We start from the raw sequence: 16,578 nt of genomic DNA on the forward strand, positions 1-16,578 counted from the left end.
GACGATACACAATGAAAGACGATAAACGATGAAAGAAGACGATACACAATGAAAGAAGACGATACACAATGAAAGAAGATGATACACAATAAAAGAAGACGATACACAATGAAAGACGATACACGATGAAAGAAGACGATACACAATGAAAGAAGACGATACACAATGAAAGACTATACACAATGAAAGAAGACGATACACAATGAAAGAAGACGATACACAATGAAAGAAGACGATACACAATAAAAGAAGACGATACACAATGAAAGAAGAAGATACACAATAAAAGAAGACGATACACAATAAAAGAAGACGATACACAATGAAAGAAGACTATACACAATGAAAGAAGACGATACACAATGAAAGAAGACGAGAAAAAATGTAAGAAGACGATACACAATGCAAGCTGACATGTGATGGTATGAGATGAAAGAGGAAAGCAGAAGAGACCAAACGAAATGAGACAAAATACAATAAGATGAGACCAAAAATGAGACGAGACGGAAAATAAGATACAATGAGATGAGGAAAGAAAACAGAAGAGACAAAACAGTGAACAAGACCAAACAAAACAAGACAAATTGAGCCAAAATGAGACGAGATAAGGAGATGTGAGATGAGAGAAAATGAGATTAGAGAGGACAACAGAAGAGACGAGACAATATGAGACAAGACACTACAGGTCAAAGAAAAGTAGAGACAAGGTGCCATGAGATAAAATGAGATGAGAACATAAGAGACAAAACCATATCCAGAACCAAGATGAGGTGATGCAAGAAAAGAAAAGTTGAGCTGAAGTCCCTGAGTCGTTGTCTGAATGCAGTGTGCAGCTCTGAAGTCACAGACGTTCTCTGAGCGATATCTGAAGAAATTACTCAGTCATCATCATCTCTAGAAAGTCAAAAACAATCCAGCTCGGCTTTAAAATGCAGACCAGTGGCTCTGTGTGGAGAGATAAGCCTCTCAGACTCAAGGGTCTCAATTTTACTCTCAAAATTGAACACGAGCATTTCAGATGAGCTGGAGCTCTCGGGGATATTGCTGCGCTTCAGACGCGCAGGTAAAACATTTCCAATAAAATCGGCTAATAACGCAGTGCAGAGGTGCGCCCTATACTTGCTCCGAACTGCATTGTCTTTGGGACTTAGAAACACCAATTCCCATCCTTCATTCAAATATGTGTGTTCATTTCCACAAAATACCATTTCTGAAGAAAAAGGATCGCTGATAACCCTCTGAAAACATGAGTTTAACTTTAATATCCACCGCTCTGTCAAAACAATCAACATCATACGATGTGTTTGATGGTAGTTTCTACACAATTTAAGCAAACTGAAGAGACGATGTTTGCCATAATTAAGATATAACGCAAAAATGAAATTCAGTCAAACCTCTATGACTTTCTTTACTTTACCAAAAGGAGATATTTGGTTGTCATGTTCATGCTGCTCTTTTCCATACACTTAAAACTAAAAGCAAAAAAAAATAAAATTATATATATAATTTTTTCATAATAAATGTAGTCATATGAGTTTAGAACAACAAGAAGGTGATTAACTGTTGACAGAAATGTTATATTTGGGTGAACTGTTCCTGTGAGGTAAAGTCCGGAGTGACTCACCACTAACAGAGCAAACAGAATGACCCCACAGCTCCAAACGTCTGCTTTCCTCCCGTCATACTTCTCTCCCTGACAGAGACAAGACAAAGTCAAACCGCTGATTCCAGATCAGATCAGGTCACACATTCAGAGGTCTCTCTTTTACTCCCACAAGCAGAACGGCCGACAGTCAGCCAACACTCACCCGGATGACTTCAGGACACGCGTAATGAGGAGATCTGTGGAAACACAACATCAGCTTGAGTTAACCACACCGCTAGTCATCTCTCGATATGTTTTTCATATTTTAATTATTTTACATTCCCCCGTTTTCTTCCTTCATTAAACAACCTTTGCTGCCAAGTACATTAATATGTTTAAACCAACAAATTTTACAGTAAAAGTGCAATTTTACAATAAAAATTAAATATTACAATTGTTTTTCATATAAAATGCCTCAGCATATAGTAATTTATTTTATTATAAACAAATAATATAATGTTTTATATTTAATAAAATATTTATATTTGATTACCTGTAATCAATATTTAGCATGTGGGAATATTATTTATTTATTTATTTATTTATAGCAACACATTACCAATTTGAATTTTACATTTTATATTTTTAAAAAGTATCTCTGGGACTGGGATATTTTAAACTGATTCAATGAAACCAACAATTTTAAAAAATAATGATTTGCAGTATAAAAATGCGGGGACTGTGTATAAAATGGTCGTAATTCAAAAGCGTTTTATCATTTTTGTTCAACCTTTTGAATTAAAGCTTAGAATTTGCACTTCAATTTCATCTCGTTTGTTTTATTTTGATTCTATTCTGGTAACATACAGAGCCACCCAAAATTACGAAATTTTGTTCGTGTACAAATATATATGGACCTAACTGTAGAAAGATTTTAGTTTCTGTCCAATCAACATATAAATATAGAAGTCAAGCTGTAATTCCCAAAAGTGCTCTTAATTCGAGCAGACGTTCCCCATCTGCACTGCTCCGTGACGTGTGATACTGTTTGCTCAGAATGATTAATATCAAGATCTGACACACTAAAGACGACGATAACATCTTCCCAGAGTAATTAGGGTCACACAATGTTGACGATACTTCCTGTTTCACCAGCTGACATCCTGTCTCCATTAATCTCTCTCCACAAATCCTCTTCTACAAACGTGTTGTGCATCTCCACAGAACACTCTTCCCATCGACGCAAGTGTGAGCGTGTTTTCTCGGAGATAAACGGGCACGTTCAGAGCTAATCACATTATTTGGAGAGTTGCTCAGTGAGCTGTCAGCATCTCCCATGATCCCCCGAATACCTTCACGAACGTGCGCCTATGCAAATATGAATATCCCGTTAGCGAGAGCTTTGGCTTATCATCTAATGTATTCGACTTGAAGAACTGCAACTGCATACAGAAGCACTAGAAACGTCAAGAGAAAAGCTGCTTGATGTGGAGACGTAAGAAGAAGACCCTCATGTAAGGAATCTAGTTTCTAAATCGGAATAAATAAATGAATAAAACGGTTAATTGAGAGTTTATATCAGACATACCCCTCCCGTCCAATCACCGAAGATTTTTTTTTTTTTTTGATTCAGACTTTTTTTCTTGTGATCGTGGGCGTATATCGCAAACATCTCAAAAGAGTTTGTATCTTGTAATTCTGCTTTCGGAGTGGATTTAAAAATAAAAACGGCAATTTATTTTGCAATGTTTTTCTCTCACAATTTTTACTTTTATTTTCTCTCAATTTTTCTCTCTTTTCTTATAAAAAATTCTTACAGTATCTCACAATTCAGAATTTTTTTTCCCGCAAGTTATTCCTGCAAAATATTACATCTCAATTCTGAGTTTGCATCTCAAAATAAAAGTTATAAACTTGTACTTGTAAGTTTACATTGTATAATTCTGAATTTTTCTCTGAATTCAGAGGTTACAGTTCATTTCATAATTCTGTTCTTTTGTTTGCATCACAGAATAAAAACAAAAAAGGTCATTGCTACTTTTTTCTCTTGATTACAAGCTTTTTCGAAATTGTGTTTATTTCTCACAATTAATTTTTTTTTTTTTATAAACTTTTAATAAACTAAATATGGACTTACAATCATGAGGAAGAAATTCTGAATTATAAAATTGCATTCAACATTTTTGTCATTGTTTATTGTTGAAATCAGAATAATAAAACTGAGGGACGCAATCTCAGAATTCAGAGAAAAAAACGTCCAAGTCGTAAGTTAATGTCGAAATTTCAAGTTTGCATGTCAGAATTTTGATAATATATATATAAATTATAAATGGATAAATAGTTGCAATTACTTTATTTATTTATTTATTTTAACCTGTGGTAGAAATAGCCTTTCATATTTATGAACAACTATGAAAGAGTAGAATGGTATAATAATTCTGACTTTATCTCAGATTGGGCTGCAACAACACATAGTGTCCAAATTCAGGGTCTACATCCTTCGGAGGACGCATTTGAAGGATGTTACGTCACAGCGCCGCGACGAAGGCTGTCCAAATTCGTAGGATCCTTCAAATGCGGCCCACAAATGCGTCCTCCTTTTCCCCGAATTCGAAGGATGGGTGTGATGGATCCTTTCGCGTCCTACCTATCCCATAATTCTTTTCGGCAGGACGAAGCGAGCGGTAGCGGAGTGGGGGAGGAGTATTATTTTTGATGTTTTTTAAAAACTGGCTTTTCAAAAAGATATATTTTCAGTGGTTTTCTAGTTAGGCATTTTGTTTTAGCGTTAAGCATTTTTTTTTACATGTGTACGAGTATATGTAAAAAAAAAAAAAACGTTTACTTTTGTAAACTAGCTTCTTCCTTACTGCCTGTGTGCATACACACAGCTTATTTGTTAGTGATTGAAGCTGTGTTTAACGCTTCTAAGGACGAAAGAGCAGACAGAAGTGTTTATAAAGCTCCGGGGAGAGAACGATGAGCTCTTCACCGGCGTCTTGCTTGGCGCTGTCACGGTTGCTAGGCGACAGGATATGAGCAACGGTTAAGGGAGGGAACTGAAAGAAGGGTAGGCTGTCCAAATTCACAAACACCGACTTCCGGTTTTTGCGGTCGTCGGAGGACCCATCCTCCTTCAACCGGGTAGGAAGGATCCTAAGGAGGATGCAGACCCTGAATTTGGACACAGCAATTGTATCTTCCAGACTAGTCTACAAATATGCATCACCAAAGTGTTTTTTTCATTTAGAAGTCGGTTCTCAGTGAATTGGTGAATTTTTTTATTCTAACACGCAGGAGCCATTTTATAATAAAACATTGTGGGATCTGTTCAGTAAACGTCAAACTCAAGGGTCATTGCCCTCAACACGTTAGCCTCGACGGGATGTTTGCGTATTAGGATCCTGGAGGCGTAACGATCACCCTGCGTTAAATCGCAGGGATCAAAACGAATCAGATGTTTTAAGGCCGTGAATGTCTTCATTGTTTATGTTGATGAGGAAGGCAAATTAGAGATAAAAATATAGCCATTAAGGGATGAGTTTATGGAGGACCCCCGCTGCGCGTGGCGCCTGATCATTTATCTACTCCAAGATGTTTGCTAGAGCTCATTTCCTCGCTCGTTTCTGCTAAACTCGTCAACCAATGACAGGCAGATATGAGATGCCTCATAACTGATGTGGGTGTGCGCACCAGCAGACATATGGGTTCAAACGGCTCTGTTCGGTACGATGCACAATGATCATTAAGCCCAAAATAGTGTGTGGTAATAGGAACATGACAACAAACACCATAAACTCCAGCGGAAGACATCCATGAAGCTCTGAATCAATAAAGCTTGTGTTACTGAGAGTGGGGATCAGACTCTGAGTCAGAGTGTTTCAGGTCGTGTCGTAACACAGAGTCACTCTCAGTGTGTCTACATGACAATTTGCATAAAAGTGCTTATTTAATAACTTTATATTGATGAATATACAAATGAATGAATGAACAAATGTTCTCCTTTTAAAGTATCAGTGACTAAATGAATATCAAATCATAAATATAGAATATTTTTGAATGAATGAACAAAATTAATACATTTATTTCAGAATTTTGGAATTCAATATTTTTAAATGAATTTTAAAAATTCTAAATTAATTAGTTGTTAAACAATTACCTTTTTTAAAATACGAATGAATAAATGAATGAATGTTTTTAAAAGAATTAATTAAAAAAATGAATAAAACATTTTTCAAATGAATGATACACAAAGGAATTAATAGATAAATTGATCAAAATGCTGTATGAGTTTTTAATTACATGAATGAACAAACGAACGAACAAATGAATGAATGAACAGACTTTAAATGAACTAATGAATTGATCAAATAAAATGAATGATTTGAGTTTTTAAATGTATTAATGAATAAAAAAATGATTGAATTAATAAACAAATTAAAATAAAATTAATTAATAAATATTTTAATGACGTCGGAATAAATAAATAAAAATGTTTCAAAAGAATAAAGGAATTATTAAAATAACAAACAAATAAAATTAATGAACAAATATTTTTCATGAATTCTTTAAAATAACAAAAAATGTTTCAAATGAGTAAATTAATTATTAAATTAACAAACAAACAAAAATGAATGTACAGATATTTTTACAAATAATTAATGAATGATTGAAATTAATGAAAGGAATGTTTTAACGATGAATAAATTAATGATTAAATAAAACAAGTAAATAAAATAATTTTAAAAGAGTGGATTGAATAAATAGATGATTTTTAATTAATTGAATTAAAAAAAATAAATAAAGTGAATTATTGACGTGCAAAATAATAAAATGAATGTTTTTAAACGAACAATTAAATAAAACTAACATTACACCTAAATCACACCAAAATATAATAAAAACAAAAAATTTTTTTTTACTTTTGTTTTGTTTTTTTCAATAAAGAATGTTTGAATAAACAAATATTCTAAAGGCGCATAAATAAACAAACAAATAAATTCAAACATCTGTCTCTCCCTAAGGGTGCTTCATGTATGTATTTATATGTGTGTGTAAGTATGACGTGACCTGTGAGAAGCTGAATGTGCAGTGAGCCGGACCCTGAGCTGTGGGGTCACTGGAAAACATCAAGGACACTGGGATCAGAATCAGGAGCTGATGGGAGATTCACAGATTCATCCCGATAGGAGATGTTGAGTCACGCCGCTGCTGAAGCTCGTACAGGACGGACTCATTATATAACGTGAGCTCACTCTGCCCTGATGACTTCCCTGCATTCAGCTTTAATCTATGGCCACGGTTGGCTGTAATCCTAAAGGTCAACCTAAATTAATCTACTGACCAAAGACACGAGGCTCTGTGGCACATGTGATGGTAGAACTAATGATAGTAAGAAAGAAATGAAGGGCAATAAATGAGTGGTGCTCGTATCTCTCCAGCCCAGGCCTCGATGAAACGAGAAGCAAAGACTAATCACACTGATGATGTCAGAGGGGGCGGGTCATACAGCTCAGCTCAAAGTTCATTGGCTGCTTCCACGTGATTGACTTCGCATTAAACTGCATTAAACCTAGATTTGAAACTAAAAGCAATGCAAAGATTGCAAAGAATTTGATTTAGAATAATTCACGTATTTTTCCTACTTCATATCGGATTTAAATAAATTCTGAACGTGAACTAACTTAAACTACAGGTTTTAAAATGCACCTTAATGGCTCTACGATTTTTTTTTCAATAAATTGTTATTTTATTCATAAAAACACACCTTATGAAGAATAAAAGTTAAACTTTTATAGTATTGAAAAATATGTATTTTTCATATAATTTATTTTCTTTTTGATTTTCCATCAGTTTTATTAAGCATGAGATATAGAGATTTTACTATAATTTTTATTAATATTTTGAAGAAGTTTCGTTTTTTTTTTTTTAATTTACTACTTTTGTTATGTGTTTTTGACTATTATTATTATTAATTCATTTTCTATAATTTTTTTCTATACAATAATTTGTATTCACTATATATATAAAATTAAATTAAAAATTTACATTTATGCATTTAGCAGGCACTTTTATCCAATTCTTTTATCCAGAATTTCTTATTTTCAATAACAACCTGGCATATATATATATATATATATATATATATATATATATATATATATATATATATATATATATATATATATATATATGCCAGGTTGTTATTGAAAATAAGAAATTCTTAATCACTTGCCTGGTTAAATAATGGATAAATAATGGATAAATTATATAATAGGTTTATAATGATATTAGTTTTAGTCAGCTATACTGTAATATTTCTTCAAATAAATGCAGCCTTGAAACAGTATTTAGACAAGACTTCTTTTGACAATACAAAAAATGGTTCTGGCCACAATTTTTGGGATGGTATAGTATGTTTTTGAGAAGACAGTTTTCATGTATTTGAATTCTGAATGAATAAGTGATTAATGTCTGAAGCTGTGCATCTAGTCTGAGAAAACACTCACACGTCTCACTCACACACAAGCTCTGGAGAAAGATCATCATCAGAGGATCAACAGAAATCATGTTCTGCATGAAGAAAACACAGCCTACACCTAGAACCAGTAGTTCTATGCATCCTCACAAATTATGCAAAAAAAGGAAACATTGAAAGCACTGAAGAAAAAAAAAATATCACTGGTCCTAAAATAAGCTGCTTTTTCACTGCACAAGATATCATTTATTAGTTGTTTTTGTGATGAAATATGTAGCAGACGTTTCTGGACAGTTTTCATGAAATCTGCCTAATTCGTAACACAATTTAGATGAAGCAAAATAAGCAGCTGATATGTGATGCAGACTGTGACAGTTTTATGAGTTAAAGATGTACATTTATAATGATGAGATCAGAATTTTTTTTCTCATTTTGAATCACTCTTCAAGACCAAGCTCCTCGCCAGTGGGTCCCAACAGAGATGCTTTTACTCATTTCACATAAAAAAAATCATCCTAACAGACTGATCATAAACAAGCCAATCATAAGAGACATGATTCATTTATTGAGGTCTTAAAGGTACAGTGACCTGTTTAATATGGGTCAGAGAGAGGATGAAATGCTTCTGAAGAACTAAATTAAATTAAATTTCTTCATTTATAATTTGTACCGCAAATTAAAGTAGTTACAGAATAAAACAAAATCATGATCACAGAAATATTGATCCTGTATCCTCTAATCTTTCCTGTTTAATTAATTTGATTTGACTTTTAAGTTTCACAATGTGCTGCTTTAAACTGAATCAATATAAATCTGTTTATTGTGAAAACAATTAAATTTTTTTGCATTTTAAATGTATGAATGTTAAATTTGGCTAGTTGTGTAACATGGGATATTTAATTAGTTAAATGAGACTGAAACAAATGTGTTTGATTAATTATAAATATATATACAGTATTACCCTATTTATGCTGTATAAACCTAGTAGCTAAAAAACACATTTACTTTATTAGCAATATTACAGAAATCTTCCCAGTATCATCTTTGTATGCGTAACAAATATGCATGACATTAACTTTGTTAAGCTGTGTAATCCAAATGGATGGACCTTTTATATGCGACTCATTTACATCAATCTTAAGTTTAGACTTCAAGATTTTGAGTCTGAGCTGAAGGCATTGAGTGTCCTGATCATTAATGTTATAATGAGCCTCGGTTTCACTCACCCACAGCTGGTTTCCAGCAGACTGTCTCCCACCTGCAGGGATGCCATGCCGAAATCTGCTATCCTGATGTTATTCTTCTCATCCAGCAACAGGTTCTCCGGCTTCAGATCCCTGTGACTGTACAAGAGCAGATGAAGAGCAGAGAAGAAAATGAGATGTGAAAACTGAGCCTTGAGTATCTTACAGTATATTTGACCTTGTATTAGCTAGACTAGTTGTGTCTCTGAACTTGTAATGAGATGATTTTCCATTATCCCTGTTTCTTCGGTTTCTCTCTTTCAGCAGTAGTAGTCTATAAGAGCCTGTGGGAGTCCGTCATGACGGATGTGTCAGAGTGTGATGTAAGTGCTCACATGACCACGGGCGGACATCAATTAGCAGCTCCCAACCAGTGAAATTAATTCAAAACCTTCTCTTAATTAATTTGCTGCCGCTATTTTCACTGTGTGAATTAAGATGACTTTACAAAAGTACTGTAAAAAAAAAAGTAAACCAACACATAAAGCAAGGCAAACCAGTAAAAAAAAAACACACACAAATATATATATAAAAAAAACAGAGCTAAAGAAAAAACTAAAGCAAAAAAAAAAAGGACACAAAGTAAAATAACACAAACAACAAAACAAAGAAAGGCAAACCAATAAAATATGTATATATTTAATAAAACACAACAAAAATCAAGACAAATATAAAAACAAAACATAAAATGAAGCAAGGCAACACAAACACAAAAACAAAGCATTGCAAAACAACACAAAACAAAGCAAAATAGCAAAACCAAAAAAAACAAGGTAAAACAACAAACAAACAAAAAACATAAAACAAAGCAAAATAACTAAACCAAAAGCAAAACAAAACATAAAAACAAAAATCTGATCAAAGCAAAAAACAAACAAAAAACAAGCAAAAACAAACAAACATAAAGCAAAACAACTAACACAAAGCAAAGCAAAATAACAAAAAATGACATTATGCTAAACAAAGCATATTTTGAATGTTTAAATGTAACAAAATAATTATATACAGAAATTGTGAAAAACATAGCTAAAAAAAATGACACATATTTAGAAACTTTTGGAAAAAAATCTAGTTGACTAATTTTCATAGGTAAATAAGCCTAACAAAGTTTTCTGAACAATCCTAGATTTAAGAATGTGAATGTTGACATGTAGATGTTCACTTCATCACATCAAAGACTTTAGAGTTGTCTACTAAAGAGACAGTTTCCCTCCAAGTGGACATAAAACGAACACACAAACACATTTATGAACCCTAATCTCACATGGGCTAATAAAAGTGAGTATGAAGAGATTTACGCCTCAACGACTTTCATGGGACAAATTGCAAAGGTGGGGTTTATTTGCTGTGACAGCGGGAACATCCATAATGGCTCTTTAAAGTCACTTTCTGACACATTAATGTCATAATCTCTCCTGAACAGAAACTGTTTGTTGATATGATCAGCGGCTGACCCTATATTTTCCTAATCGAAGAGCGGTGAGGGTAATTTCTCCGCCTCTGGTCTGCAGGTTTATGGAGAAATGGGGCAAGTTGAGCTGCATGCTAGTTTGGTTTTTGATAGTATCTGGTTTGTATTTGCCACTGAGGCGCCAAATGTTTCCCTCAGTCCACCATGAGCTCTTAAATTGCATATTTATTGGCCCAGTGATAGTTTAAATTCATAACGCACATGTTGTTTGCTGATAGAGATCTGCATTTAAATGATGCTTAATATATTTTTTATGGATACAATCAAAACCACAGTGTTTCTTCCTATAAAAACCTAATAAAGAGTATCTGTTTAGCATCTGCACATCGAAGGGTTGCTGTACTTATTATTACAAACATACGACGTGGCCTGCTGGGTCGTGCCGGTCCTGATGTGTTGTGTTTTGGTGCTTATCTGCAAATGACAGATGTTTAAAATCCACAAACCAAGCCGTCCTCCTAACTTCATGTCTTCTTCTAGACTGTCATATTTAATAGAACAGCAAAGAGCTCACTGAACACGTATTTATAAAGAAATAAATTGGCTCAATTAGGACTCAAACGAGCTTTACATTATTGTAATGTAAAGAGCAGCAGGCGGCACATGCAATAGTATATTATCTATCTTAATCACATGCTGTTCACAGCGGTCTAATTATGAGAGTGTTTAATTACAGAACAAGTACTGTGTGTCTACATGTTTAGTGGTGCTCTGCTTCGGCTTTTCTGCACGATGGCTATTTAATGTTGGCTAATTTACTTTCTTAATGCACATTCCTGGAATTACGTGCACAATTTCACTTTCTCCACTCAGAGACATATTACAGAATTCGAAGACACCGTGTAAAGGGTGACATGGAGCTCCACCCAAAATGTATGACATCATGCATTTGTATCAGGTGCGAAATAGTGGAATATTAGTTTTAACCAACAGGTGCCAGTGGTGCAATTCTCAAAAATAAACTGCATTCCCTTTAGGTAAAATCAAACCATGTACCACTTTTTTTTTTAAAGATATAGTTCCCCAAAAATGTTACATTTGTGGACAATTTATGCAGTCTCAGGTCATCCAGTATAGGATTTGGAGAAATGTAAAATTGCATAATTTTCTCACCAATGTATGGATCTTCTGCAGTGAATGGGTGCCGTCAGAATGAGAGTCCAAACAGCTGATAAAAACATCACAATAATCCACAAGTAATCCACACCACTCCAGTCCATCAATTAACATCTTGTGAAGCGAAAAAGTGAAATTGTGCGAACAAAGCTTTCTCCGTTGAAAAAAAAAGTCTTCCCTGAATCAGGAGAAAAATGCGCACAGAAGCTATGGTTAAATGTTGAAAGTTAAACATATTAAAGGTGCATTTGTTTCTTACAAACACACAGCTTTCCACTTTTCAGGTCAGTATCTGATGGACTGCAGTGGTGTGGGTAACTTGAGTATTATTGTGATGTTTTTATCAGCTTTTGGGACTCTCATTCTGACGGCACCCATTCACTGCAGAGCATCCACTGGTAAGCAAGTGATGTAATGCTACATTTCTCTAAATATTATGAAGAAACAAACTAATGCATTTTGACAGTAAGACAAAAGTAATCTTATTTTTCCACCAAAACCAAACATGATGATTATCATCCATTACCACGGACAGTTTTCGAAACACTCCCTGAATTGACAACTGGGATTTCACAAGGGGGAACGTTCTCCAGTGGCAGATAAAAACCGTATAACACAGATGTGCACTCAGAAGTCAAATAACACAAGCAAAGAAAGTGCATTTGTGCTCATTTCAGATTTATTAAACAATCTCCTTGTGACTCGTATTTCCGCTGAGGGATTAATGGGGTGCTACTGTCCAGATCTTCATAACTGGACATTACTTCTGAGTGTCAAGTGAGGCAATATTGGAAGAATCAGTAAAAATGGATTGGGTGAGTTTTTCCTTTCAGACAGACTGCTTGTTATATATGTATACTCTGCCTGACAGCTGTTGTCACACATGGACTCTATTAGTAGGTATATTTGGGGGAATATTCACGGCTAGCAGCTCCAGAAGGACGATTTCGTAGGTGGACAGAAAGACACTGAATGAGCAGTCAGCCCTCAGCTATTAAAATGTCTAAACCGCTCATGCTTCGAATAGCCATGTCAATCTGTCCATCACAATAAAAAAACAGCACCCATTTAAAAAAAAAATAATAATAATAAGGTTTATATTTCAGGAGAGAATATGCGTGGATGCTCAATGGTAGACACAATGGTTTCAAATGGAGTTTGACATTAGCATGTTGCTATGCTAAAAACATGATAAGGTGTGGAGGAGGACCAAATGTCTTATTTTGCCTGGGATTTCTAAATTGCCTATGTCTGGGTTTTGAATTTTAATTTTTTATATTGTTTTCATACTTGCTAAAGACAACGATTAAATAGTAGTTTGACCAATTTTTAGTTTATCTGAAGTCATTTTTGCTCATTAGTATGATTGAACTAGATCATCAAAGGTCAGCAGCACAGACATTAGTTAATAAAATGGGATTAGATACATTTGTGTTAAAATATGTAATTATTGCAGGATTGTGCCATATTCTGAGTTTGTATTTCAGCATTTTAATTAATTTTGATACGTACTAAATCTGTTTATTTTTGCAAGTGGGACGCATGAATGCACATTTACATTTAATCTAGAACTACATCATGTTCACACAGCGCAACTCGAAACTGCAGTAAATGTATGTTTTCGGAGTTTTGCAGAAATGTCACAACGGGCACATTTTTCCAACGTTGCGCAATTAATCTTTATATCACCATAATGTATCAATTAATCCAAAAAAGGTGAAAAATTGAGGTGAAAATAATTGTAATTATGCATACAATGGTTAATTAGTGTAATTAATGCACATACTTAAGCATAAATATGCTGCCTACCATTTGGACCAGCTGTCACACACACCTGTGAGGCCTTAAAATGCTGTCTAAGTAGGTTTCAGAAAATAATAATATATAAACTGTGCTTGAAGGCAAAGCGAACAATAAAGAATGGACAGACAACCAAAAGACAGACATATTGCAAGACAAACCGTGAGAAGAATAATGAAATGGGAAAGGACGGGAGTGTAAAAGAGAACATTGGGTGGGTATTTCTCCCATCATCCCCTGCTGACTGTCCCAGCACGAGATCCGAGGGGCCGGGCGGCTCCCAGTCACATATGAAGAAAGCAAACAGCCGGGGAAGTGTGACAGCATGACAGGGACATTTCTCATGACTGCTGCAGCATACTGCCCTACTGCTGCTCTGCGTGAGGCCTGCGGCTCTGAGAAATGAAGCAGGGACCAGAGACGCAAGACAGGGGTGTCTGTGGGGCTCAGCAGACAAACTAAAGGTGCACAGAAGAGAACGTTATTGCTGATCTGAGATTAGTGTATGGCTGCCGTTCATCATGTCACAGTCACATGGTGCGCATGATGGTGTGTATTTATAACAGAAAGACTGTGTTGAGATTGCACGTTTTATTTTTGTTTATTTTTCTTGTTATATTACATTTTATTCCTTTTTATTTTTCCAAATGCACTATTTCAGTGTATTTGTCTCATCAAATATATATATATGCATCACAGTGCCGTGAAAAAGTTATTGCCCCCTTAGGTTTATTTTGTATTTTGCATATTTGTGGCACTTAAAAGATTCAGATCATTAAACAAATTTTAATATTAGTCAAAGATAATGCAAGTAAAAAAAATCAATTTTTATATGATGATTTAATTTATTAAGGGAAAAAAGCTGTCCAAACCTATGTGGCCCTACTTGAAAAATCAATTGCCCCCCTCCTGTTCAATCATGTAAGAACTGACGCTGAGCCACGCTGAGTTAAATTCCACCAGCCACACCCAGGCCTGATTACTGACAGACCTATTAAATCAAGAAATCACTTAAATAGAAGCTGTGAAAGTGAACAAAGTGACAAAGTGAAGCATGCGTAAAGAGCAACACATCATGCCGTGATCTAAAGAAATTCAAGAACAGGTGAGAAACAAAATAGTTGACATGTATGAGTTTGGATGGGGTTTTAAAGTCATTTCTAAAGCTTTGAAACTCCAGTAAACCACGGTCAGAGCCATTATCCACAAATGGAGAAAACCTGGAACAGAGGTGAACCTTCCCAGGAGTGGCCTGTCTACTGAAATACTCCAAGAGTGCAACGACGACTCATCCAGGAGGTCATAAAAGAACCCAGAACATCATCTGAAGAACTGCAGACCTCACTCGCCTCAGTTAAGATCAGTGTTCATGATTCACCAATAAGAAAGAGACTGGGCAGAAACAGCTTCCAGGAGAGAGATCCAAGGCAAGAAACTGCAAAAAGAACACAAAGGCTTGTCTCACATTTGCCCAAAAATATCTTGATTATCCTTATCCTTACTTGATTATTAAGAGTTTTGGGCAAATATTCTGCGGCTTGATAAGACAAAAGTTTCGGAAAATGTGTGTTCCGTTACATCTGGCGTAAAACCACAGCCACAGCTTTTCATTAAATTTCATCATACCAGCAGTCAAAGAGGATGGTGATAGTGTGATGGTCTGGTCTTTCAACACCTGGACGAATATCAGAAAATCCTGAAGGCAATGTCTGGTTGTTTCTCTGTGATCTCAAGCTCAAGTGCACTTAGGTTATGCAACAGGACAATGATCCCAAACACACTAGAAAGTCCACCTCTAAACGGCTCAAGAAACACAAAATGAAGGTTTTGGAGTGACCAAGTCAAATTCCAGACTTAAATCTGATTGAGATGCTATAGCACCTTAAACAATACATTCATGCTCAAAAACCCTCCAATATGGCTGAATTAAAACAATTCTGCAAAGAAGAGTAAGCCAAAATTCCTCCACAGCGATGTGAAACACTCATTGGCAGTTATCACAAACACTTGATGGCAGCTGTTGCTGTAAAGGGCGGCACAACCCATTATTAGATTTAGGGGGCAATGACTTTCTCACGTAGCACCAGGAGGGTTTGGACTGCTTTTTCCCTTTTAAATTAAATCAATATTTTAAAACTGCATTTTGTATTTACTTGAGTTATATTTGTGTAATGTTAAAATTAGTTTGATGATCGGAATCATTCAAGTGTGACAAACGTGCAAAAAATAATCAAATAAAAAAAAGGAAGGGGCAAAACCTTTTTCACAGCACTGTATTTTATTCCAAAATGGATTCAATTCATTATTATCCCCAAAATTCTACATCCTCAAATCTCAAACTCTGATCTTCCTCATTCTGCAATTATCTGCCATTCTTCTCTTCACCTCTCAACCTCGGTCAGGTTGGATGGGGGCAGGCAGACACACATTTTCAGGTTTCTCCAGAAATATTTGATTGCGTTCAATCCCAGGCTCAGGCTGGGCCACTCAAGGAGATTCACAGAGCGGTCTAAACCACTCTTGCTGTGTGCTTAGGGTTACTGTCCTGTTGTAAGGTCAACCTTCTGCCCAGTCTGAGATTCTAAATTCTGTGGAATAGGTTTTCATTATAAGCTACCTCTATATTTTGGTGCATTGAGTTTTTCTTCTACTCGGAGTCTCTCAGTCTTTGAATTGAGGTTCATCAGACCAGAGGATCTTATTTCTCATAATCTGGGGACCTTTATGTGCTTTTTTGCAAATTCCAAATGTTTCCATGTGTCTTCACTGAAGAGAGGATTGAGTTTGGCCACACCACCATAAAGCCCAGATCGGTGGAGTGTTGTAGTGATGGTTTGTCCCATCTTCATATATGATCATGGAGCTCAACTAGAGTGATCATCAG

General features: G+C 35.1%; 1 protein-coding gene across 4 annotated transcripts in view; it reads right to left on the bottom strand.

Moving 5' to 3' along the window:
* LOC128014197 (serine/threonine-protein kinase BRSK2) overlaps positions 1-16,578 on the bottom strand; it is a 200,284-nt gene that overhangs the window by 54,301 nt on the left and 129,405 nt on the right. For all 4 annotated transcript variants that reach the window (XM_052597562.1, XM_052597561.1, XM_052597560.1 and 1 more), the window contains 3 exons: positions 9,290-9,406; positions 1,809-1,842; positions 1,625-1,693 (listed from right to left, as the gene is read on the bottom strand). In XM_052597562.1, coding sequence (XP_052453522.1) covers positions 1,625-1,693; positions 1,809-1,842; positions 9,290-9,406 — 220 coding nt within the window. The remainder of the gene's footprint in view (positions 1-1,624; positions 1,694-1,808; positions 1,843-9,289; positions 9,407-16,578) is intronic.

This window comes from Carassius gibelio, chromosome B25 (assembly GCF_023724105.1).
Source record: "Carassius gibelio isolate Cgi1373 ecotype wild population from Czech Republic chromosome B25, carGib1.2-hapl.c, whole genome shotgun sequence".
NCBI lineage: Eukaryota > Metazoa > Chordata > Actinopteri > Cypriniformes > Cyprinidae > Carassius > Carassius gibelio.